General features: G+C 46.3%; 1 protein-coding gene across 1 annotated transcript; it reads left to right on the top strand.

Moving 5' to 3' along the window:
- Window positions 1-13,072: 13,072 nt before the first annotated feature.
- Window positions 13,073-13,931, top strand: LOC119843933 (putative olfactory receptor 52P1). The gene is made up of 2 exons (XM_038373969.1): window positions 13,073-13,626; window positions 13,676-13,931. Exons 1-2 carry the CDS (start codon window positions 13,073-13,075, stop codon window positions 13,929-13,931), a joined length of 810 nt encoding a protein of 269 aa, XP_038229897.1.
- Window positions 13,932-23,942: the final 10,011 nt, after the last annotated feature.

Genomic DNA, 23,942 nt, shown 5'->3' with positions numbered 1-23,942 from the left:
TTACAAATATTGACTATGTACCTGTATTTCAAATGTGTATGCTCCTGTGTTAACTCCCACAAGGTAGTATACATATAGTCCAGCCAGCACATTGTGAATGGACTATTAATGTTGATGGCACCTCAGTGAACACAATGGGCCATGGAAGAATCTTATCCCCAGCTGATGGACTTTCCTTGGGATGTTATAGCCAGAATATTGGTTATGACCCCTGCTATGACTCATTGACCCATGCAAGGACATTTGATGTGCCACTGGACTCATCTTGTGCCTCTACTTTCCCACCAGCTCTGCTGGGGCTTAGTTTGGGAAAATGATGTTCCCTCCACACGTCAGAAGCTATGAATGGGGGAAGTGACATCCCCAGTTGGCTTCACTCCCCCCATAACTGAACATGTGAAAACACTGCTAGAGGGAAAAGACTTTGATTGGGGAGGTGGAAAAGAGAAATCCCGTCCTCTGTATGGATGATAGTTGAACTGTTTGTGCTGAGGGTGACACTCTGCTTGATTAAAATCCTGTCTACTGTATAGATCTCTGATTGTGATTTTGCTTTATTTCTTAGGTAATCTTTCATCTGTGCATTTATTAGTTATAATAACTTAAAATCTATCTTTCTGTAGTTAATATATCTCCTTTATATTTTAACCCAGAAAATGTGTCTTTTGAAGTGTACAACACCTCCAAATCAGGCCCTGCCACCGCCTGCCTTGATTCTCCGCACCTTATCATCGCAAGTACAGCAGTCTTTGGATGCAGTGTGTATGGGTTCTCTCAGCACATATATGACTGAAGATGATGAGAGAAGTGTAACTATTCCTACAGATCTTAGAGAAAAAAAGCAATGGGTCTAATCAACCACATCTGCCTGATTGCATTTCTTTTTTAGTTTTCCATTCCAACAAATCTCATTGGGTCGAATATTCTGCATATTTTTTTGATACATGAATCATCCACATAGCCTGTTGCAGAGTGGCAGTAATGGTGGGGCAAGCAGAATCTCTGAAAGATTGTCTAAGCATGCCGTTTCCCAGGTTCATGTGAACTGTATGGAAAACTGGCAATGCTTCAGACGTAGCAAAGAAACTGCATCAGTAGCAATGAAGCTTTCAGCAAGTCATAAATGTACCATTGAGAGAAACTGGGATTACCTTGCTAAGGTTTGTGATATTGACAAGTTATTTTCTTTCCTTGGTTTACCATTTCTAGGGCACAATGAGGGAAAGGAATCTAAATTGAAAGGGAATTTCCATGAATTTTGAGGTTTCTTTTCAAAGTATGATGAAATTTTCTAGAAAATACAGGCAAGTTATTTTAATTACACAGGCTCTGAATTTCAAAAAGAGCTGCATTTTTTGTTTGCAAAGAAATTGTACAGGCAGTGAATGAGACAGGTTTTTTTGTTTTGTTTTTTGCTATAACTGTAGATGAGGCCAGATCTTTTAAGACAGAACAACTTTCAGTTTGTATCAGATAAGCAGAAAACATTGACTATGGATAATATAGATGCACGTATTAGAGTTTTAGATTTTTAGAATGCTCCTAAGGAAAGGACCGGGGCGGGGGGGAGGTGCAGCTGATCACTAACTAATAGGAGTCAATAAGGTAATACTGTTTCAAAAAAACAAACATGATTCTGGGATGTATTTGCAGGAGTGTTGTAAGCACGACAAAGAAGTAATTCTTCCACTCTACTCAGCACTAATAAGGCTCAACAGGAATATTCAGGAAAGATGTGAACAAACTGGAGAAACTCCAGGAACAAAAGTGATGAAAGGGTTAGAAAACATGACATATGATGGAAGATTGAAAAAAATGTGTTTGTTTAGTCTGAAGAAGAGAAGACTGAGGGGGACATAGTAACAGTTTGCAATTATGTAAAAGGTGGTTACAATGAGGAGAAAGAAAGGTTGTTTTTCTTAACCTGTGAGGATAGGACAAGAAACAATGGGATTAAATTGCAGCAAGGGAGGTTTAGGTTGGCCATTAGGAAAAACTTCCTAACTGTCAGGGTGGTTAGGCACTGGAATAAATTGCCTAGGGAGGTTGTGGTATCTCCATGATTGGAGATTTTTAAGAACAGGTTAGACAAACACCTGTCAGGGATCGTCTAGATAATGCTTAGTCCTGCCATAAGTGCGGAGGACTGGACTAGATGCCCTCTCAAGGTCCCTTCCAGTCCTATGATTCTATGGTTTATAGACTGAGAGAAACCACTGGGATAAACAACATATATATCATCATTTGTGTTTCATGACACCTGTTTGTTACTTCCCCTTGTTCCTGATATCTTAGACAAAACATCCCTATTCATTATTTTGTCAAACATATTATCTTGTACTAGATTGGGATCGATGTGCACTAGCTGGAATACATTTAGGTAAATATCTAATGCCTAGTACACTGGAAGCAACTTTGCCAAGTTCATGTACTGCTTCAATACATGGCCTGACTTTGATTCACAGCCTCTGGTTCAGGTCTCGGATCTTGCACCAGGCCCAGTGCTCCAGGTTATCTCTCTCTACTACACTGGCCAGTCCTAGGGGAACACCTAAAGCCCCTCTCATCCCTTTCCCCCATGGTGATAACATATTTGAAAGGATAAGCGTGGAGTTTATGGGGCCCCTAGAGAGGAGAACTATGAGATGCCAGCATATCCTCATTATCCTTGACTAAACACTGCATACCCCAAAGCCACCCCCTTGTTTTTTGCCAATGCACCTATGGCCCAAAGTCCAGTGTGCTTCAACAGCAGCCGTGGGATCTACAAATTGTGGACTACAAAGAGAGTTCTCTCTAATTTTTCCCACCCATGTGTGGAATGAATTTTGTTGTATGAGATATCACCTCCATATTGAGGGCTCCGGCTGGGGGTGCAGGCTCTGGGGTGGGGCCGGAGATGAGGGTTTTGGAGTGCAGGAGGTGCCTCTCCCCGCCACAGGAGCTCTGGGGCTGGGACTGCAGGATAGGTGCCCCTCCCCCAGCCCCAGCATGTCCAGCCTAGGGGAGGGCCGCCCTGGCCGTGCCTGGGTCTGAACCAGGGGAAAGCTGCCCGGGTTGGGCCTGGGTCCAGGCGAGGCAGGGCCGCTTCGAGCTCACTGAGTCGGCCGGGGGAGGGGCACCCCATGCATGGCAGGTTGGGGGCCGGGCTAGGTGGGGGCTGGGGGAGGGGCGCCCCTCCCCTGGCCACATCAGGTCCCTGGGCGGGTACCCTGAGTGTCTGTGTGGTGCTAAGTAGGCTGCTGTTTACCCGCACAACTTACAGGGAACTTAGACTGTCAACTGCAGCATGTGGGGTGAAATTCCTGTTTCCTGCCATGATAAACTCTCTGCCTTTCCAGCAGGAGGTCTCAGCACTGGCTGGGCTGGGAGCAAGTAGCAGGCAGGCAGACAGGAGGCGACTGGACTGGGATCCTGTTCTATGTTCTTTACAGAATAAAGCCTTGTTCCTGGCGTTTTGTCTGAGTGGGTCTGGTCTGAGGTGAACACACAATGACACACAAAACAGAGCCCTGAAAGTTGCCTCAGGCCCAGTTTCTCAAAGTTGTGTTAAAAGTCACAAGGCAGGCATTGCCTATCTTGAACAACATCAGACTGAGCCTGTGAACATGAGAGGGGCTACACACCTACCAACAGAAATGAGCTGATGAAATCATTCTCGCAGTTGATAATACCCCAAGAAATCCTCACTGATCAAGGACCTAACTTGACTTTACAACTGATGAGGAACTGTGCCCTCTACTGAGGGTAACCACATTCAGCACATCAAAATACCATCCCCAAACGGAGGGGTTGGTAGAGCGAATTCACAGAACTTTGATGGTGATGTTAAAGAAGTTTGTAGCGTTGGATCCTAAACACTGGGACCAACTCTTCCCCCACTTCCTTTTTGCTGTCAGGAAGGTGACTCAAGCCTCCAAGTTTTCTCCCTTTGAACTGCTGTCTAGGAAGTGGCTTCGAGGCTTTCCAGATCTGTCTGGAGAAACATGGGAGAACACAGACCCCAGATGATTAGCATAGTCCAACCCATTCTTCAATTAAGAAATTGCCTCAAGACTTTATGGGTATTTGCTAGAAGAATTTGCTAAATGCACAACAGGTAGAAGGAAAGTGCTATAACAAAGGAGTCCAGCGGTGAGTGTTCAAACTGGGTAATTGTGTGTTATTGTTACCACCAAGCTTGCAGATCAAATTATTGGTCTGATGGCAGGTACTGTTTGAGGTAGTGAGGTGTGTGGGCCTCGTCGACTATGAGGTACAGCACCCAGAGAAGAGAAAAGGATACTCAGATAAGAACATAGAATCATAGAATCATAGAATATCAGGGTTGGAAGGGACGCCAGAAGGTCATCTAGTCCAACCCCCTGCTCAAAGCAGGACCAAGTCCCAGTTAAATCATCCCAGCCAGGGCTTTGTCAAGCCTGACCTTAAAAACCTCTAAGGAAGGAGATTCTACCACCTCCCTAGGTAACGCATTCCAGTGTTTCACCACCCTCTTAGTGAAAAAGTTTTTCCTAATATCCAATCTAAACCTCCCCCATTGCAACTTGAGACCATTACTCCTCGTTCTGTCATCTGCTACCATTGAGAACAGTCTAGAGCCATCCTCTTTGAAACCCCCTTTCAGGTAGTTGAAAGCAGCTATCAAATCCCCCCTCATTCTTCTCTTCTGCAGACTAAACAATCCCAGCTCCCTCAGCCTCTCCTCATAAGTCATGTGCTCTAGACCCCTAATCATTTTTGTTGCCCTTCGCTGTACTCTTTCCAATTTATCCACATCCTTCCTGTAGTGTGGGGCCCAAAACTGGACACAGTACTCCAGATGAGGCCTCACCAGTGTCGAATAGAGGGGAACGATCACGTCCCTCGATCTGCTCGCTATGCCCCTACTTATACATCCCAAAATGCCATTGGCCTTCTTGGCAACAAGGGCACACTGCTGACTCATATCCAGCTTCTCGTCCACTGTCACCCCTAGGTCCTTTTCCGCAGAACTGCTGCCGAGCCATTCGGTCCCTAGTCTGTAGCGGTGCATTGGATTCTTCCATCCTAAGTGCAGGACCCTGCATTTATCCTTATTGAACCTCATTAGATTTCTTTTGGCCCAATCCTCCAATTTGTCTAGGTCCTTCTGTATCCTATCCCTCCCCTCCAGCGTATCTACCACTCCTCCCAGTTTAGTATCATCCGCAAATTTGCTGAGAGTGCAATCCACACCATCCTCCAGGTCATTTATGAAGATATTGAACAAAACGGGCCCCAGGACCGACCCCTGGGGCACTCCACTTGACACCGGCTGCCAACTAGACATGGAGCCATTGATCACTACCCGTTGAGCCCGACAATCTAGCCAGCTTTCTACCCACCTTATAGTGCATTCATCCAGCCCATACTTCCTTAACTTGCTGACAAGAATGCTGTGGGAGACCGTGTCAAAAGCTTTGCTAAAGTCAAGAAACAATACATCCACTGCTTTCCCTTCATCCACAGAACCAGTAATCTCATCATAAAAGGCGATTAGATTAGTCAGGCATGACCTTCCCTTGGTGAATCCATGCTGACTGTTCCTGATCACTTTCCTCTCCTCTAAGTGCTTCAGGATTGATTCTTTGAGGACCTGCTCCATGATTTTTCCAGGGACTGAGGTGAGGCTGACCGGCCTGTAGTTCCCAGGATCCTCCTTCTTCCCTTTTTTAAAGATGGGCACTACATTAGCCTTTTTCCAGTCATCCGGGACTTCCCCCGTTCGCCACGAGTTTTCAAAGATAATGGCCAAGGGCTCTGCAATCACAGCCGCCAATTCCTTCAGCACTCTCGGATGCAATTCGTCCGGCCCCATGGACTTGTGCACGTCCAGCTTTTCTAAATAGTCCCTAACCACCTCTATCTCTACAGAGGGCTGGCCATCTCTTCCCCGTTTTGTGTTGCCCAGCACAGCAGTCTGGGAGCTGACCTTGTTAGTGAAAACAGAGGCAAAAAAAGCATTGAGTACATTAGCTTTTTCCACATCCTCTGTCACTAGCTTGCCTCCCTCATTCAGTAAGGGGCCCACACTTTCCTTGGCTTTCTTCTTGTTGCCAACATACCTGAAGAAACCCTTCTTGTTACTCTTGACATCTCTTGCTAGCTGCAGCTCCAGGTGCGATTTGGCCCTCCTGATATCTTTCCTACATGCCCGAGCAATATTTTTATACTCTTCCCTGGTCATATGTCCAAGCTTCCACTTCTTGTAAGCTTCTTTTTTATGTTTAAGATCCGCTAGGATTTCACCATTAAGCCAAGCTGGTCGCCTGCCATATTTACTATTCTTTCGACTCATCGGGATGGTTTGTCCCTGTAACCTCAACAGGGATTCCTTGAAATACAGCCAGCTCTCCTGGACTCCCTTCCCTTTCATGTTAGTCCCCCAGGGGATCCTGGCCATCTGTTCCCTGAGGGAGTCAAAGTCTGCTTTCCTGAAGTCCAGGGTCCGTATCCTGCTGCTTACCTTTCTTCCCTGCGTCAGGATCCTGAACTCAACCAACTCATGGTCACTGCCTCCCAGATTCCCATCCACTTTTGCTTCCCCCACTAATTCTACCCGGTTTGTGAGCAGCAGGTCAAGAAAAGCGCTCCCCCTAGTTGGCTCCCCTAGCACTTGCACCAGGAAATTGTCCCCTACGCTTTCCAAAAACTTCCTGGATTGTCTATGCACCGCTGTATTGCTCTCCCAGCAGATATCAGGAAAATTAAAGTCACCCATGAGAATCAGGGCATGCGATCTAGTAGCTTCCGTGAGTTGCCGGAAGAAAGCCTCATCCACCTCATCCCCCTGGTCCGGTGGTCTATAGCAGACTCCCACCATGACATCACTCTTGTTGCACACACTTCTAAACTTAATCCAGAGACACTCAGGTTTTTCCACAGTTTCGTACCGGAGCTCTGAGCAGTCATACTGCTCCCTTACATACAGTGCTACTCCCCCACCTTTTCTGCCCTGCCTGTCCTTCCTGAACAGTTTATAACCATCCATGACTGTACTCCAGTCATGTGAGTTATCCCACCAAGTCTCTGTTATTCCAATCACGTCATAATTCCTTGACATCACCAGGACCTCCAGTTCTCCCTGCTTGTTTCCAAGGCTTTGTGCATTTGTATATAAGCACTTGAGATAACCTGTTGATCGCCCCTCATTCCCAGTATGAGGCAGGAGCCCTCCCCTCACAGACCTTCCTGCCTGTGCTTCCTCCCGGTATCCCGCTTTCCCACTTACCTCAGGGCTTTGGTCTCCTTCCCCCGGTGAACCTAGTTTAAAGCCCTCCTCACTAGGTTAGCCAGCCTGCTGGCAAAGATGTTCTTCCCTCTCTTCGTAAGATGGAGCCCGTCTCTGCCCAGCACTCCTCCTTCATGGAACACCATCCCATGGTCAAAGAATCCAAAGCCTTCTCTCCGACACCACCTGCGTAGCCATTCGTTGACCTCCACGATTCGACGGTCCCTTCCCAGGCCTTTTCCTTCCACAGGGAGGATGGACGAGAACACCACTTGCGCCTCCAACTCCTTTATCCTTCTTCCCAGAGCCACGTAGTCCGCAGTGATCCGCTCAAGGTCATTCTTGGCAGTATCATTGGTGCCCACGTGGAGAAGCAGGAAGGGGTAGCGATCCGAGGGCTTGATGAGTCTCGGCAGTCTCTCCGTCACATCACGACTGGCATAAGACTGGCCACACTGGATCAGGCCAATGGTCCATCTAGTCCAGTATCTTGTCTTCTGACAGTGGCCAGGTGCTTCAGAGGGAAAGGACAGAACAGGGTAATTATCACGGGATCCATCTTCTGTCGTCCAGTCCCAGCATCTGGTGGTCAGAGGCTAAGACACCCAGAGCATAAGGTTGTGTCCCTGAACAACTTAGCTAATTGACATTGATGCACCTATCCTCCTTGGACTTATTTAACTCTCTTTTGAACCCTGTTACAGTCCTGGCCTTCACCACATCCCCTGGCAAAGAGTTCCACAGGTTGACTTTGTGTTGTGTGAAGAAATACCTCCTTTTGTTTGTTTTAAACCTGCTGCCTGTTCATTTCATTTGTTGCCCCCTTGTTCTTGTGATATGTGAAGGAGTAAACCATATTTCAGATTTCATTTTCTCCAGACCAGTCATAGATTTATAGAGTGATATCATATCCCCTCTTAGTCATAAGAACTACCATACTGGGTCAGACCAAAGGTCCATCTAGCCGAGTATCCTGTCCTCTGACAGTGGCTAAGGCCAGGTGCTTCACAGGGAATGAACAGAATGGGTCATCACAAGTGATCTGTCCCCTGCCACCGACTCCCAGCTTCTGGCAAACAGAGGCGAGGACATCATCCCTGCCAATAGCCATTGATGGACCTACCCTGTGGAACTCTATGCCAGAGGATGTTGTGAAGGCCAAAACTATAATTGTTGCCTACTGCCTTTGTGCCTTTAACAACCTGAGTCCCATTGAATGTGGCCGGGCATTGGGCACCGAATTCACATCTGTGCCTCTGAATCTCTCCCTCCACCCTCCCTATGCTTATTAGAGCCTGTGCAGTGACTCTAGCAGTCCACAGGCTTCAGGGCACATGCTGATCACTGAAGGGGCTCAGGAAGCTTCTCCTGCCCATGGCACAATACTGCACTATGGGGGATTTATGACGAAGCAGGGGCAATTTGTGCTGCGCTCTGTCAGAGATAGGCTATCAGATAGGATGGGCTATTACTCTGTGTTTGAAACAGGATGTGCGAGAGCCTTTCCATTACATGTCTTGTTCTCAGGGGTTCAACACAGGGCTCGTCAGCTGGGAGAGAGTAAGAAGATTCCCAGATTCTATGACGATGGGCAGCATCACAGAAATGTTGATCAAGAAATGAGTACATCTAAGGCTTGACTCTTCCTTTTCTCTGCGCGGTTTCAGTAGTGCCGGACAACTCTATCAAGTCTATCCAGTCCCAGGGAAGGCTCTCAGGCTGACGTTCTCCAGGATCTATTTTCTGCTTGTCCTGCTGCTCACAGAGCTGAGGGAATTGTCCGGGAATCCTGGCCAACCCGAGAGTCCACAGGGACTGTACAGGGGAATCATAAAGGTCATAGTCCAGCACAGCAAGTGTCAGACATGTGACATTCATACACTGATTCTTGGGGCTCTGCCTTCCTGTTGCCGTAAGGAGATTTCCTCTCTCTTCTCAGTGGGATTTTGGTGAGTTGCCTGTTTCTGCATTAAAGCTAGTGCTAAGGGCTCAGGAAGGGTTCCAGGGTTCACATCAAATAATATCTGGGCAGGAATTCAGGAGCATGGCAGCTTGAACTGTTTAGTATTATCAGAAAACACCAAGGGGTTTACCTGGTAAAATTGGCACTACAAAATTATTGTAAATTGTTTAGACTAAATATTTGTTTTTAAGATCAATTCCTTCTCTCTTACTGTGTCCTTCTATCTGTCTCAGTAGCTTCCTTTTTTGGGAGCTGTATGATTTTTTCCTCAAGTTTTCCAGTTCAGCAACTTTACTGCCTTATTAAGAAATGCAGGCAAAGCCTCTGAAGCGGGTAAGTGTGTTACCAGAGGGTTCACAACAAGAATAGGTCATACACTGGCCAGAATCTGCTCTCACATTCTCCCTTGAGGGAGTCACTCCAGATTGACACTGGCCTCCCTGACAGCAAAATCAGGGGGCCTGTGTTTTGAAATCCCTGTCCTTCATGCCCAGTCTCAGAACACCACATAAACTGTGGGTTTAAATAAATGCCCTCATTTACATCGGCCATGAGACTTCAGTGACTTCAATTGGAGTCGTCCTATGGCCTCTAAGGACCTGTGAGCTCGTTTGGACCAAAGAGGAACTAACAGGAGAGTTGCTGAAATCTCAAACTCACAGGCTCAAAACTATCAGGATAACAATTTGTTTCAGAGATGGAGAGGGGTCTGCTCTCTCTTTGCCCCTGCATTTCTGGTTCTGGGGAGGAAGAGAAGCAGCAAAAGGCAGTAAAAGGAAAAGCATGTTTCTGGCTTAGAGGAAACCCGGTGGTGTTGGATATGTCATTGAGGGAGGTCCAGGAATGCAGTGTGTGTGTGTGTGTGTGTGTGTGTGCGGGAGGGGGAAGGGGGGTGGGTGGATGTGCAATATCCAGATCACAGTGGCACACAGTCCTGAAACCGGGCGAAAAAACATATGGACAACCTGCCTAATGCCAGACCAAAGAGGCGTAACGAGTCCTCCTGTGGCAGGGGGTGTCTCAAAAGGTAACCTAATGTGGACCACACTGTAGCAGATTCTCTCACACTTTCCCCCATCTCAGCCGCCCCTCCTCCTGTGAGTAATCCTACTACTGCCTCCATGTCCTCGCTCCGACCGACCGGGTCTGTCCCTCTCTCCTTCCCGGCACAGGCTGAGCTGCTGCTAGGGTTCCCATCGCCCACCGAAAGGCAGTTCAACCTGATCTCCCACTTTTCCCCAGTGCAGGCGGACACTGAGTTTAAGCTAGTCTGAGGGGGGATTTCTGTGAGCTGTCACTGTGGGGTCTGGCACCTGGTTTTGGTCCGGGTGAGGGGTATCACTGGCTAGCAGGGCTGGAAGTTGCATGGGTGGGGACCTACATGGACAAGCGGCCACCGCTGGGGTTTAATGGGGATAGTAAGCAGGGTGTACATGGGCAGGTGGGCACTGCTGTGGATTATTAGTGTGGGGAGCAGGACAGGTGTACATGGACAGGCGGTCAGTGCTGGCCATTGTGGGGGCAGGGAGGGTGGTGTACATGGGCAGTCCGGCAGCACTGGGGGTTGTGTAGGTGGGGAACGGCCTTTACATGGACAGACGGGCAGTGCTGGTGGCTGTGTGGCATGCACGATGGTATATGAGGTCAGGTGGGCGGTGCTGGAGGTTGGGGGGCAGGGGTTAAATGGACCGGTGGGCCATGTTGGGGGTTGTGGGGCAGGGAAGGTGGTATACAAGGACAGGCAGGCAGGGCTGTGGGTCATGGGACAGGCAGAGGTCTGCACACGGACAGTCGGGCAGGGTTGGGTGTTGTGGAGGTAGGCAGGGGGGTGTACAGGAACAGGCATGCAGTTTTTCATAGATTCATAGATACTAAGGTCAGAAGGGACCATTCTGATCATCTAGTCCGACCTCCTGCACAGCGCAGGCCACAGAATCTCACCCACCTGCTCCTACGAAAAACCTCACCTATGTCTGAGCTATTGAAGTCCTCAAATCGTGGTTTAAAGACTTCAAGGAGCAGAGAATCCTCCCTCAAGTGACCTATGCCCCATCCTACAGAGGAAGGTGAAAAACCTCCAGGGCCTCAGTTCTGGGGTTTGTGGGTAGTCCAGTGTCCTCTCTCTGACAATAACAGCTCCAGATTCTGCAGAAGGTGTAAGAAAACCAGCAGTAAGTGCATGGTGGGGGGGTGACTTGACCATCATGATTGTGACATCCTAATACGTAAAAGATAGAGATTGGCTTGTGCCCTGAAACACGAGGGTGTATAGGCTTTCCAAAATATTTATTTAGGTATAACTATTGTACCTGGATCATCTCAGTATCCATGTAAATGTCCAAACCGTTCCTGATTCTTGCTTAGCTCATGGCCTCAACTACTTTTTGTAGCAATGAGTTTCTTAGTCTAATTAGGATTTGAGTGAAGAAATAATTCTTTTTTATCTGTTTTGAATTTGCTACATTTCAGATTAACTGAATGTCCTCTTGATCTTGCGTTATGAGACAGGGAGAACACATATCTACTCTCTACTAGTCAGTATTTTATATTATAGTATTTCATATCCCTTCTTATTCATCACCTTTCTAAGGTAATAATTGCATTCTTTTAAACCTCTCTCTGTATGAGAGTTAGAATCATAGAAGATTAGGGTTAGAAAAGATCTCAGAAGGTCATCTAGTCCCATCCCCTGTTCTAAACAGGACCAACCCCAACTAAATCATCCCAGCCAGGGCTTTCTCAAGTTGGGCCTTAAAAACCTCTAAGGATGGAGATTCCACCACTGTCCTAGGTAACCCATTCCAGTGCTTCACCACCCTCCTAGTGAAATAGTGTTTCCTAATATCCAACTTAAACCTCCCCAACTGCAACTTGAGACCATTACTTCTTGTTTTGTCATCTGCAACCACTGAGAAGAGCCGAGCTCCAGCCTTTCTGGAACCCCTCTTCAGGTAGTTGAAGGCTGCTATCAAATCCCCCCTCACTCTTCTCTTCTCTTCTCCAGATAAAATAAGACCGTTCCCTCAGCATCTCCTTGTAAGTCACGTGCCCCAGCCCCCTGATCATTTTCATTGCCCTCTGCTAGACTCTCTCCAATTTGTCCACATCCTTTCTGTACTGGGGCGCACCAAAACTGGATGCAGTAATCCAGATGTGGCGGCGCCAGAGCCGAATAGAGGGGAATAATCACTTCCCTCAATCTGTTGGCAATGGTCCTACTAATGCAGCCCAATATGCCATTAGCCTTCTTGGCAAGAAGGGCACACTGTTGATTCATGTTCAACTTCTCGTCCACTGTTATCTCCAGTTCCTTTTCTGCAGAACTGCTGCTTAGCCAGTCAGTCCCCAACCTGTAGCGGTTCATGGGATTCTTCATTCCTAAATGCAGGACTCTGCACTTGTCCTTGTTGAAAATCGTCAGGTTTCTTTTGGCCCAATCCTCCAATTTGTCCAGGTCACTCTGGAGTCTATTGTGACCCTCCAGCATATCTACCTCTCAGCATATCTTAGAGTTATCTGGGAACTTCCTGAGGGTGGAATTCATCCCATCATCCAGATCATTAATGAACATGTTGAACAAAACTGGCCCTAGGACTAATCCCTGGGGCAGTCCGCTTGATACCAGCTGTTTCCATGGGCCATTGATAACTCTCATTGCCTATGCCTATATACTATATACTATACTGGTCCTGCTTTGAGCAGGGGGTTGGACTAGATGACCTTCTGGGGTCCCTTCCAACCCTGATATTCTATGATTCTATGATTCTATGCCTGAACCCCTCTCGTTCTGCAATATTCTGTGTGAGAAGGGTGCCAAATACTACAGAGACCCTACTGACCCATCAACATTCATCCTAATGGGCATCCCTGGCCTGGAAGCTGCCCACTTCCTGATTTCCATCCCTTTCTCTATGTTCTACATTGTCGGCCTGTTGGGAAATTTCACACTTTTGTTTGTTGTATGGAAAGAGAAGACCCTGCACAAGCCAATGGACCTGCTGCTCTGCATGCTGGCACTTACAGACATCAGCATGCCTACCTCCATCGTTCCAAAGGCACTGTGTATATTTTGGTTCAATTTCAAGGGCATTACTGCGAGTGGCTCCCTCACCCAGATGTTCTTTCTTCAGGCAGCTTCTGTGATGCAGTCAGCCGTCCTCGTCACAATAGCTTTCAATCGCTACGTTGCCATATGTAACCATCTGAGATATGCCACCATCCTCACCGATGCACAAATAGCTAAACTAGGGCTAATGGGTTTGGCAAGAGCTGTTCTCTTCCTTCTGCCCCTGTCCCTGCTCCGAAGCAGGCTGCCATTCTGTGCCAACCGCATTATCCCCCACACGTACTGCGACCACATGGCTGTGGTGAAGATGTCATGTGGGGACATTACAGTCAACAGGACATACGGGTTGGTGATATCGTTTGTCTTCAATGGTGCTTATTGCTATGTCCTACAGTCTGATCATCAGGACTGTCCTCAGAATATCCTCCAAGAAAGCCCTCAACATCTGCATAGCCCATATCGGTGTGATACTGGTTTCTTACACTCCCTTCCTCTTCTCCTCCCAATTTGGTCAGGGCATCGCTCTGCATGTTCACATCATCTTGGCCAACCTCTATTTCCTCCTTGCCGCCACGCTCAACCCTATCATTTATGGAGTCATAATGAAAAAGCTTTGTGACAAAGTGGGCAAGTACACCTGCACAATGTGATCACCTGCGGCCATTGACTTTAAACCCGCATGACAAGAGGGGATAGGTTATTTCCTCTTTAATCAAGGGTGCTTTGCCCCACTTTGGCTTAGCGCAGAATTGTGGAAGTTCACATTCTGAGAAGTTCCTCACACCTAACGTCTTAGTAATGGAGATAGCAGTGCTTGGTCATGGAGTGATGTGTTCCCTCTCTCTGACCTCACCTGATCTCTTTCAGCCTCATCTGTCAGTCCCTACACCCTGTCACTCGAACTTTCTGTGACTTCCAGACCACCACAAAATGCTTCAGATTTCTGATACAAGGTGGCTTTCCATTGGACCCTGTGTGAACAGGGTTCTTGATCAGTTTGACAAACAGAAACTATGTTTTCAGATAGCCAAACAGAAATGATTTAACTACAATCCTGAACTTCTTTAGCAGATGTAAAGTGATCTGATGAACAAAATTCATCTGATTACTCTATGTCCAATCCTTCAGGAGGCCGGGAGGATAAACCAAGGGTTTCAGTTGGAAAGTACAAATACAGGAAAGCTCCTACAGGATTTGAGGACATTCTACTAGAGCTTGTTGGTTAGAGTTCTGAAACCATGTGTTTTTGAGAACTGGACTGCTGTGTTAAACTACGACATCATTTTTAAGTCAAATTACTTCCTGCTTGGACCTTTCAAAATACACAGCAACCTTTTCCGTTGTCAAAGATGTCAAAAGTTGGTGTTGAGATTTCAGGTTGGAGTTTGTGAAACAGAGTTTGCCACCGAATGTCCAGGTGACTGAATCGCTTGCAGTACTGAGTCCTTCTACTGCGCTCAGTCCTGCCCGACCTAGATTGGCTGATATCTCATTTTTGCCATTGTTTTCTGGAGACCTTGGACAGCTGGAGCATCAGTGGAGAGTTTTTGCAAGTGGTTCACTGGCCTCATACTTAGGGCAACCGATTTGAGCAGGTTTGGGTTGAAGGTCTCAAAAACACGAATGCCACTGGGGACAAAGTCTTTAGTGAACTTGGCCTATTTGCTCTGTTGTTGCTGTCACTGTCTTTTAGCAATGCTGCTACTGAAATATTGTTTTCCCAGATGAACTTGATAAAAAAAATTGTGCAACAAGATGCAAGAGGAGATTTTAGAAAACATTCTTCATGTTAGGCGTCTATGCAATGACACAAAATGTTCTGGGAACATTTTGCACCAGAGAAAGTTATGATTGCACTGGTCACTGCTGCTACCTATGGCCAGTATTAGAAGCATTCTACCTCCAACAAAGAGTGGGAGGAGGAAATGTTGCCTTTTAGAGACTAACAGTAACAAACTAATTCAACTCAAAATACAGACATTGACTATGGTCATTGAATGGAATTAGAAATAAATAATATAATAATGTTATTGTCATTTTTACACTACATACATTTTGGGCTCCTTTTAAGCTATTTTTAATGCCATCATTCTCTGTTTCTGTTTGAAATGGCTGCCAACTCTCTCTTTAGATATAAGTACCAGTATTGGGATTTTGATTTTGACTGTCATCTCATAGCTTTCTTGATAATGTGGACAATATCCTGTTGGCGCTTGTAGCTTTTTTTTTTTAAATCACATCTGTACTAGGTCTCTAACAAAAGCTTTCATGTGTTACTTGATGTAGACCATTGTGTTAAGAAAAACAATTATTTAAAAAATAGATTGCGCCTTTTTTATGTTAATTTTTAAGTGATTTTGAGCTATTAATGCAGCAGAAATCTGGCAAACTACCTCAGGTTGAGCTGGAGACAGAGCAGCAGCAGCCAGAAACACAAGGACGGGAGAAGTAGCCCAGAAGGCCCAGCGGGGCTGGAGCCAGAGAAGCAGCACTCAGCCAGAGGAGCCAGAGTTGGGCCAGGCAGAGTAGACCTGCTGAGGCAGAGCTGAGGAGCTGTAGCTGGAGCTCAAGAGCTCTGTGAGCTGCATCATGTCCCTGTTACCCCTGGCACAGAGGAAGTGTACGTTCCCAAACGACCTGTGAAAAAAGCAGCCTTCCTTGACTGTTCAGTTGTTACAAGCACACACGGACAACAAGAATATCAGCCAGACAAAAATGAGAGGGCTAAAGGAAAATGGGGCAGACAGCTGTATTCCTGTGCTTGACATACTCTTAGGTGAATGGAATGGCAGGTTTTCATCCCAGTCAAATGAAATAGCTAAAAGTGGAGATGCAGGGTTCAAATGTGATCCAGGGGGCACTGATGGACTGCTCAGTAAACACGCAAGTATCCTTTCAGTCAATTCGACACTTGCTCATACATAGATGGAAAGACTCAGTGGGCGGTGGGGGTCATGGGAGAGGGGCAATGGAGGGATTTGGGGGAGCCATGGGGGAGCTATGGTGTAGGAGGATGGAGGAGAAGAGGGACTCAGTGTGTGGAAGGAATATGGAGTAAGGGGGATGGAGAAGGGGGTGAGGACACAATCTGGGCATCGGGGGACTTCTGGCACTCGGGCCAGTGTCCCCATTTGCTGGAACCATACAGCTCCCAGGATGTCTTTTCACCCCCAACTGTCAGAGCACTGACAGACCCCAGGGAGCCAGGGGTCAAAGCCCAGTGGAGTGGGAGGGTCCGGGCTCCCCTACCAACAACCCCACTGCACATCACAGGCCTAAGACCTAACCAGTAGGTGGCACTCCCCTGCCAACCAACCCTGAGTGATGACCATCACGAGGTGAAAGACTTGCCGACTCAGAACACTTTTCCAAAGTTAACACGTTTTACAGATTCCTCGATATAATAAATAAACAACTTTCCAATAGCTTTCAAAGCTTGCAGGGAATGCTGATCAGTTCAGCACCATTCAGCCAAACGGGCTTAATTCTGCAAGTGCTGAGGATCAGTATGAAGGAGCCGAAAAACTGGCCAATCATTCCAACAGACATTTCTTGTGCTTTTCTCGGACAGTTGCTTTCATTCACATCTGTTTAGAGCCACGGTTCTCAAACTATGGGAGGCGCGGGAATGTGTAAAGGGAGGCACAAGCTGTGTGGTTTGGTTTGGTTTTATTTTTAGAGCTCTGGCTGTCAGCCCCAGGCAGCTGGAGGTTGTGCCGAAGGGCCGTGTACACCCAGGGCAGGGGATAAAGGGGACAGCTGGAGGCAGAGCCACCATGGGGTGACAGCAGGAGCCGCAGCCATATGGAGCATTGTAGGGCTTCACACTAATCCCACGCAGGGAACTCTTAGCTACTGTGACATGTCAATTTATTTGAGCATAAGCTTTCTTGAGCTATAGCTCACTTCATCGGATGCATTCGGTGGAAAATACAGTGTGGAGATTTATATACACACACAGAGAACATGAAACAATGGGTTTTATCATACACACTGTAAGGAGAGTGATCACTTAAGATGAGCTATTACCAGCAGGAAGGAGGGGGGGGAAGAGGAAAACCTTTTGTCGTGATAATCAAGATGGACCATTTCCAGCAGTTAACAAGAACGTCTGAGGAACAGTGGGGGTTAGGGTGGAGGGAGAAATAACATGGGGAAATAGTTTTACTTTATGTAATGACCCACCCACTCCCAGTCTCTATTCAAGCCTAAGATGATCAACCACACTATCAAAGGCTCATTCACCTGCACATCTACCAATGTGATATATGCCATCATGTGCCAGCAATGTCCCTCTGCCATGTACATTGGTCAAACTGGACAGTCTCTACATAAAAGAATCAATGGACACAAATCAGACGTCAAGAATTATAACATTCAAAAACCAGTTGGAGAACACTTCAATCTCTCCAGTCACTCAATTACAGACCAGAGAGTGGCTATCCTTCAACAAAAAAAACTTCAAAACCAGACTCCAATGAGAGACTGCTGAATTGGAATTAATTTGCAAATTGGATACAATTAATTTAGGCTTGAACAGAGACTGGGAGTGGATGGGTCATTACACAAGTGGGCATGCAGCAGAGGGCTTCCAAGAGCTTGGCCACAGTGTGAGGCAACTCTAGCCGGTCCCGGTTGCCTGTGCTGACTGTCGGGAGTCCATCCCAGAGCACTCTGAAAGCATCAGGATCGATTGGATCCGTGGAGAAAAGGCTCGTCTAGAAGGCCCTGGCTTCTTCAGCACCCTCTTTCTCCGTGGTGTAGAAGAAGTGGGAGCCACAGTCCATCTCCCAAAGGAGATGGATGCAGGATCAAACAAAGGCACCCCCAGCCCAATGGTCCTTGAGAGCCCAGAACTTCTCCCGGTATGCTCTGCAGAGGGGCAGATCCTCAGGTCTGGCGGCCAGATGCCACTCCAGCTCTAAGACTTCCCGTTCCAACTGCTTTATCACTGCATCCCTCTGCCGGCTGACGCCCCAGGTGAAGTCACGGCAGAAGAGCTGGGTGTGCACCTTCCCCACGTCCCACCACCGCTGCTCTGAGGGAAAAGTGTGCCTATGCCCTCACCGGGCCAGCCAGAACTCCCGGAAGGATGCCATAAAGCCCGCATCCTCCAGCAAGCTGTTATTACAGTGCTAATAGGCCGGTCCCAGCCTCTCTGCACTGAGAGAGGCTATCACGGTTGCCAGATGGTGATCCAAGAATGGGGCCGGCTGGATGCTGGACGAGTGGGCCCATGAAAGGTGATAGCGTGATAAATAAATGCGGTCCAACTGGAATTGGCGCTCCACCCGGACAAAAGTGGTCATTGAGACGTCATCCAAATTCAAGATCGAGTTAGCTCCCTACCACCCATGTTAGTCATCTTATTTTCTTTTCTCCGTTCATTTTTGACTACAGGGTTTGTGTGTCTATAATGTTGACTCAAACCCAATTTTATATGAAAAGCCAACCCACAGATTGAACAAGTATAGCCCATCTCTGGAGCACCCACTTCCTTAGACACACCCTTTGGGTAGTGACAAACTATATTATGAAATTGAAAGGATTTACCACACTTCTTACAAATGACTCTAATAGCCTTACTTTTATGGACAACATTTATATGCTTAGCCCATTTTCCAAATGTAGTTAAAATCTGGGGATATTCTAAATAAAAAACTCTGACATTCCAATAACTTATATTTATCAAATTTATCAAATTATCCATATTATTAAAAACAGTAGTTAAATTAGTACTAAAATGTCTGGTCTCTTTAATACACGGATCTTCCAGTGAATTTAAATAACTAAAACCAGGATTAAAATTGTCCACATCCAAATCAATAAAATGGTCATTGGTAAAAACCATAGGTAAAAATGATATCATCCAGCAACCCGAATAAGTCCTCTAATATATTTTACACTGACAGCTGGGGCATCAAAGCCAGCAGGGGGGGCCTTGTTTATCTAGTCCAGCACCAATCTGATACAGAAATTAAAATTTATTTTCTCCATAATTAAAAAGATATAACCCTTCTCAGGGGGAGTCTATCCCTTAGCAGGGGCAGACTGTCCCTTAACAGGGGGATTCAATCCATACCTGGAGGAGGCTACCCTTTCCAGGGGAGCAGATTTTCTTGGAGCTGCCCCACCCAATGAGGATGTGGGTCTGTCCTCCACATTCTGCCTGGCCTTCTAAGCCAATTATTGACTCTTACCACAAGGAGGTGGCGGTAGGACATGTCATCTAGAGGCTTTCCTTACTGAGGGGTCCCTGCCAGCTAAACATCGAGATCTAACAGGGAGTGTGAAAGAGGGCTTGGGTTTTGGTAGAGGCTGCCCCTTACGACTGGGTTTGCACCCTTCTCCACCTCACCGATTTCCAAGTTCAACAACATCCCTTAGGTATTTATGACCTTCCAAGTTCAACAACCAAACAGGGTCCAGTGATTCTTTCTTGGCTCTTCTCATCTATATTTAATTGCTTGCTGCTTTGTATTTTGCCTCATGGCCTCCATTGACTTCTCTTGTGTTTCAGAGCAACCTTCCATTAGATTTAGTTTTATAAGTGTTTGATTCCCGTAACTCTTCTCCCTTATGCCATATTTCTGGCCTTGATGTATCAACATGAGCCTATACAGGAATCTCCAACTATATCTAATACAAGTCCCCTAAGGCAGGAGGGAACTTCATGCAGCACCTTTTTCTTAGAAATTGTAGTGACTAAATCATGAAAGATCTGCACGTTGTGCCTTCCTAGACTCACTGCATTGTTCTCTGGCTTTTCTCAAAACCTGCTCTCTTTGCTCAAAACAGTGTAATCCCTGTGTCATGTCTGTTGGTATTGGATGGGGATATATAATGATAGGAGCGCTATCCATTACTGTTTGAGTTGCCTCCTGTCTTTAGGAAGGTACCGAAGGCATGCTATAGAAATGGAATGAGTTCATCTTCCTCTTGACCCTAAAGGGAAAAGCCCTAACACTTCTATTAATTCTTCTTTCATGACTCACTCTCCTCTACCTTCTCTGCAGGGTTCTTTTTCTTTCAGAGTGTTAGTGGCACCAAACACTGTGTAAAATGGCCACCATTTGTGTAAAAAAATGGTATGTGATGCTGGAATTGCTACTTTGTGCCCTGCTGAATGATGAGATTTACAGTTGCACTTGTCACACATTCCCCCTGCAGTTTCTGGCCCTCCTGCTGAGGGGGATGAAGTAATGGCACCTCATGCTGTCTGGCTCCATCTTTTCATGACACCGATCCCATCCCAGGGACCATGATCTCTCCCATGAGTGTCTGTCTGTCCCTTTTGAGACAATGTTAGGCTGCCGGGCCTGGGGAGCAGACAGGACAGTGACTGACACTCCTTCCTCCAGACCAAGCTCATTGCCTTCAAACCTCACTGCCCCTTCTGATAGATACTGGAGCTGCAACCCCCTTCCTTTGGGGAGTCTGCCAAGGCTGGACACTGCAGGGTGTGGTGTTGCAAGGCCTCTCTCACCAGTAGTTGTGTGGACTGAGGTGGGATAAACCTGGGTCAGGCAGGGTTTCCCCTACCCACACAGCACGGGATCTACAGCTAGGAAAGTCTGTTTGCAGTAGTTTTCCAACATCGGCTTTGACGCCTAACATCACATTAGGATTCCTTTCCTGGGCTGCTTCTGTTTCTGTCCAAAGGGAGCTGTGGCTGTGGGGGTGGTGCCTACAGGCAAGGTGGTGTTGTTGCTCAAAGACCTCCTGCCACTCCCTTCCCCCCAGGGACCACACTGCATAGGGAGGGCACGTACCAGGGCAGCACGGGGCAAGCAGGACAGGGTGGGAACCCCACCAGGAGTCATCGGGAGCCCGGGTGGGAGCATGCGCCTCCACCTGCAGTGCCCCCAGCTGCCCCCTTTCTTACCAGTATGGCATATTGTGGTGCACCGGCCTACTTTCACCTCCAGATTTTTCACACTGTTGCTCCAAGAGATTGTTTCTCTGAGATGCTGTCCTGTCTTCCAACAGTGGCCAGTGCCAGGTGCCCCAGAGAGAATGAACAGAGCAGGTAAATCATCAAGTGATCCATCCCCTGACAAACAGAGGCTACGGACACTATCCCTGCCCATCCTTGCTAATAACACTTGTAATTTCACATCAAAGCATTTACAGCGAAATGTCTTGATAGCCACCTCACTTCATTTAGAGGTTAAATGATAGTCTTATTTTCTGTGACATTTTCCATTTCCTCAAATTATCCTCTTCAGACTGAGGATCTGCAGAAGACTGTATAAATGGTCTTCTAAATGTCTCTATTGGTTTCATCATTGGCACTTTGTTCCACACATCAACTAACCCCAGATATTCCTGATGGGCCACACAGTGTTGTTCTATTGAATGTGTAATGCACTACTTGAGTTGTGTGGCAAGACCACTGTTTTTCCCCTAGCGTGACAGAAGCACCATCTGAAGTGAGCATCACCATTTTCATCATGTCCTATATTCTAAATAAACTGAAATCTTTGATAGCAGCTCGTGCATTACAAGCAGATAATTTAATAATTCCACCAACCACTCTTGTGCACTGCAGATACTGCATCTCCAAACTTAAAGTAAATTATAAGCATTTTGTTAATACAAATATCTGTGTTTTCATCAGTCCTAAGTTTATCATAGGAAGACTGGTGAATCTCTGACGTGATTTCTGAAAACACTTTTGGTTGACTCCAAAACTTCACGGGTACATACAGATACTTTTGCCATGTGATTATTTATATTTTGCACTGAGTTCAGGGAGATGTTCATTTGTACTACAAGCAGAAGATTGTCTATCAGAACTTTTATTTCTTCTAAATAAATGTGTTAGTCTCTAAGGTGTCACAAGTACTCCTTTTCTTTTTGCGAATACAGACTAACACGGCTGATACTCTGAAGTCTTTACTTCTTCTGGCTTTGAAGATTGTCTTCCTATCAGTTCCAGTCTCTTCCATCTGTCATTAGTGGTTTATAATAGAGTACTTCACAAATCAAATCCCAGTGGGTGAGAATTTATGCTTCTAAGAATATGTACAGCAGATTCATGACTTTGCTTGATAAATGCCTCTTCATCCATTTTCCTGTTTCTTGCATTTAGAGAAGTCACTGGATGTTCCAGCTTGAACACAAATTTTGCAGATCAAGCCCACAACAGCACTGTATTGGAATATTTTCCGTGGTTGTACATGAATCGTCCATCTAGATTGTTGAGATTCTGTTTCGACTATTTTATCCAGCCACTCTCCTTTGAATGTAAGGCAGCATTTCTTCTTAGGATTTTCCCCCTTGTTGCTTGATGCTGTTTGCCTTCATTTACACATGGCTGTTAAAAGGATACATTTTTGTTAATAAATAGAATCTTCACAAAAGCATAATTCAAATCAGTAATAATTTTTAAAATTCTATATTAAACTCTAGAGACTAACAAATTTATTAGAGCATAAGCTTTCGTGAGCTACAGCTCACTTCAAATGCATCCGATGAAGTGAGCTGTAGCTCACGAAAGCTTATGCTCTAATAAATTTGTTAGTCTCTAAGGTGCCACAAGTACTCCTTTTCTTTTTGCGAATACAGACTAACACGGCTGCTACTCTGAAACCTATATTAAACTCTGACATTGTACTCAATTACCGTAGTCAAGGCTTTACCAATAGCATTTGTTTATATGTTTGATGTGAGAGAAGCAACTTGGAACAGCATTAATCATTAAACTGAATCACAACATCGTTACATTGAACCGAAAAGCCTATACAGTTATTGCATGTATGTACTTTTATCAGCAAAATACATATATATTACAAGTATAAATTTTACCAATCTTACTGAAAATTGGGTGAAAATCAAGAGCTTATCAACCACATGCCCCATCGCAACTGCCCCACGGCCACGTGTGCTTCTCTGTTCCAGTGTCCCAGCATGAAGAGAGATGTCAGCACCAGTCCAGTGAATATGGAGTGAAATTCAAATGGTTATTTTTTCTTTATTCCTGTCACAAAAACAGTGAAGCCCTGACATTCTGACAAAAGTTTATTTGACTGAATCTACTAAGATAAACACAAGTTGCCATGGCTGAGCATGAGCATGACTGTAATAATCAAGTGTGTGGCACTTGATGGACTGTTGTGAAGGTGACATCTTAGAGGGAACATTGACCCCATCCTGGTGGCCATGATCCTGTTTAGCAGTCCTTGGTGATACGGTTTGTGCCCGTGTTGTTTGATTGCAGAATGCTGTGTGGATTGCTCTCTCAGACACAAATCCATGAATTCTCCAAATGTACCTGCTGTGAAGACTGTTAGTAGCAACATTTCCAGGCCTTGTCACACGTCAGTCTGCTTTGGCTTCACATCTTTGGAGGCTTTTTGTATCAAGTTGGGCAGTCTCAATATGGGAATCTCTGCAGCCAGAAACTTCTGGTGAGGGGATTGTCTGGGCCATTTGAAATCCCAGAACAGTGGGGAAAGCCCACCAGGTGATAATGGCCGGGACTGCGAATCTACTATTTGGGACAAAACAGGGGAAATGGGAACAGGCATGTGAGTGAAAGGTTTAAACTCAGGAGCAGGATGGGGCCATTCCTGGACCGTGCCAGCTGCACAAGGAAACAGAGTCCAGGGAATCAGTGAGGTTGCCCAGAGGAACGCTGCCCAGGTGTCTAAGACAGC

Source organism: Dermochelys coriacea, chromosome 1 (assembly GCF_009764565.3).
Source record: "Dermochelys coriacea isolate rDerCor1 chromosome 1, rDerCor1.pri.v4, whole genome shotgun sequence".
Lineage (NCBI taxonomy): Eukaryota > Metazoa > Chordata > Testudines > Dermochelyidae > Dermochelys > Dermochelys coriacea.
The sequence above is the reverse complement of the archived record's forward strand: the minus strand, read 5'-3'. Positions and strand labels throughout refer to the sequence as shown.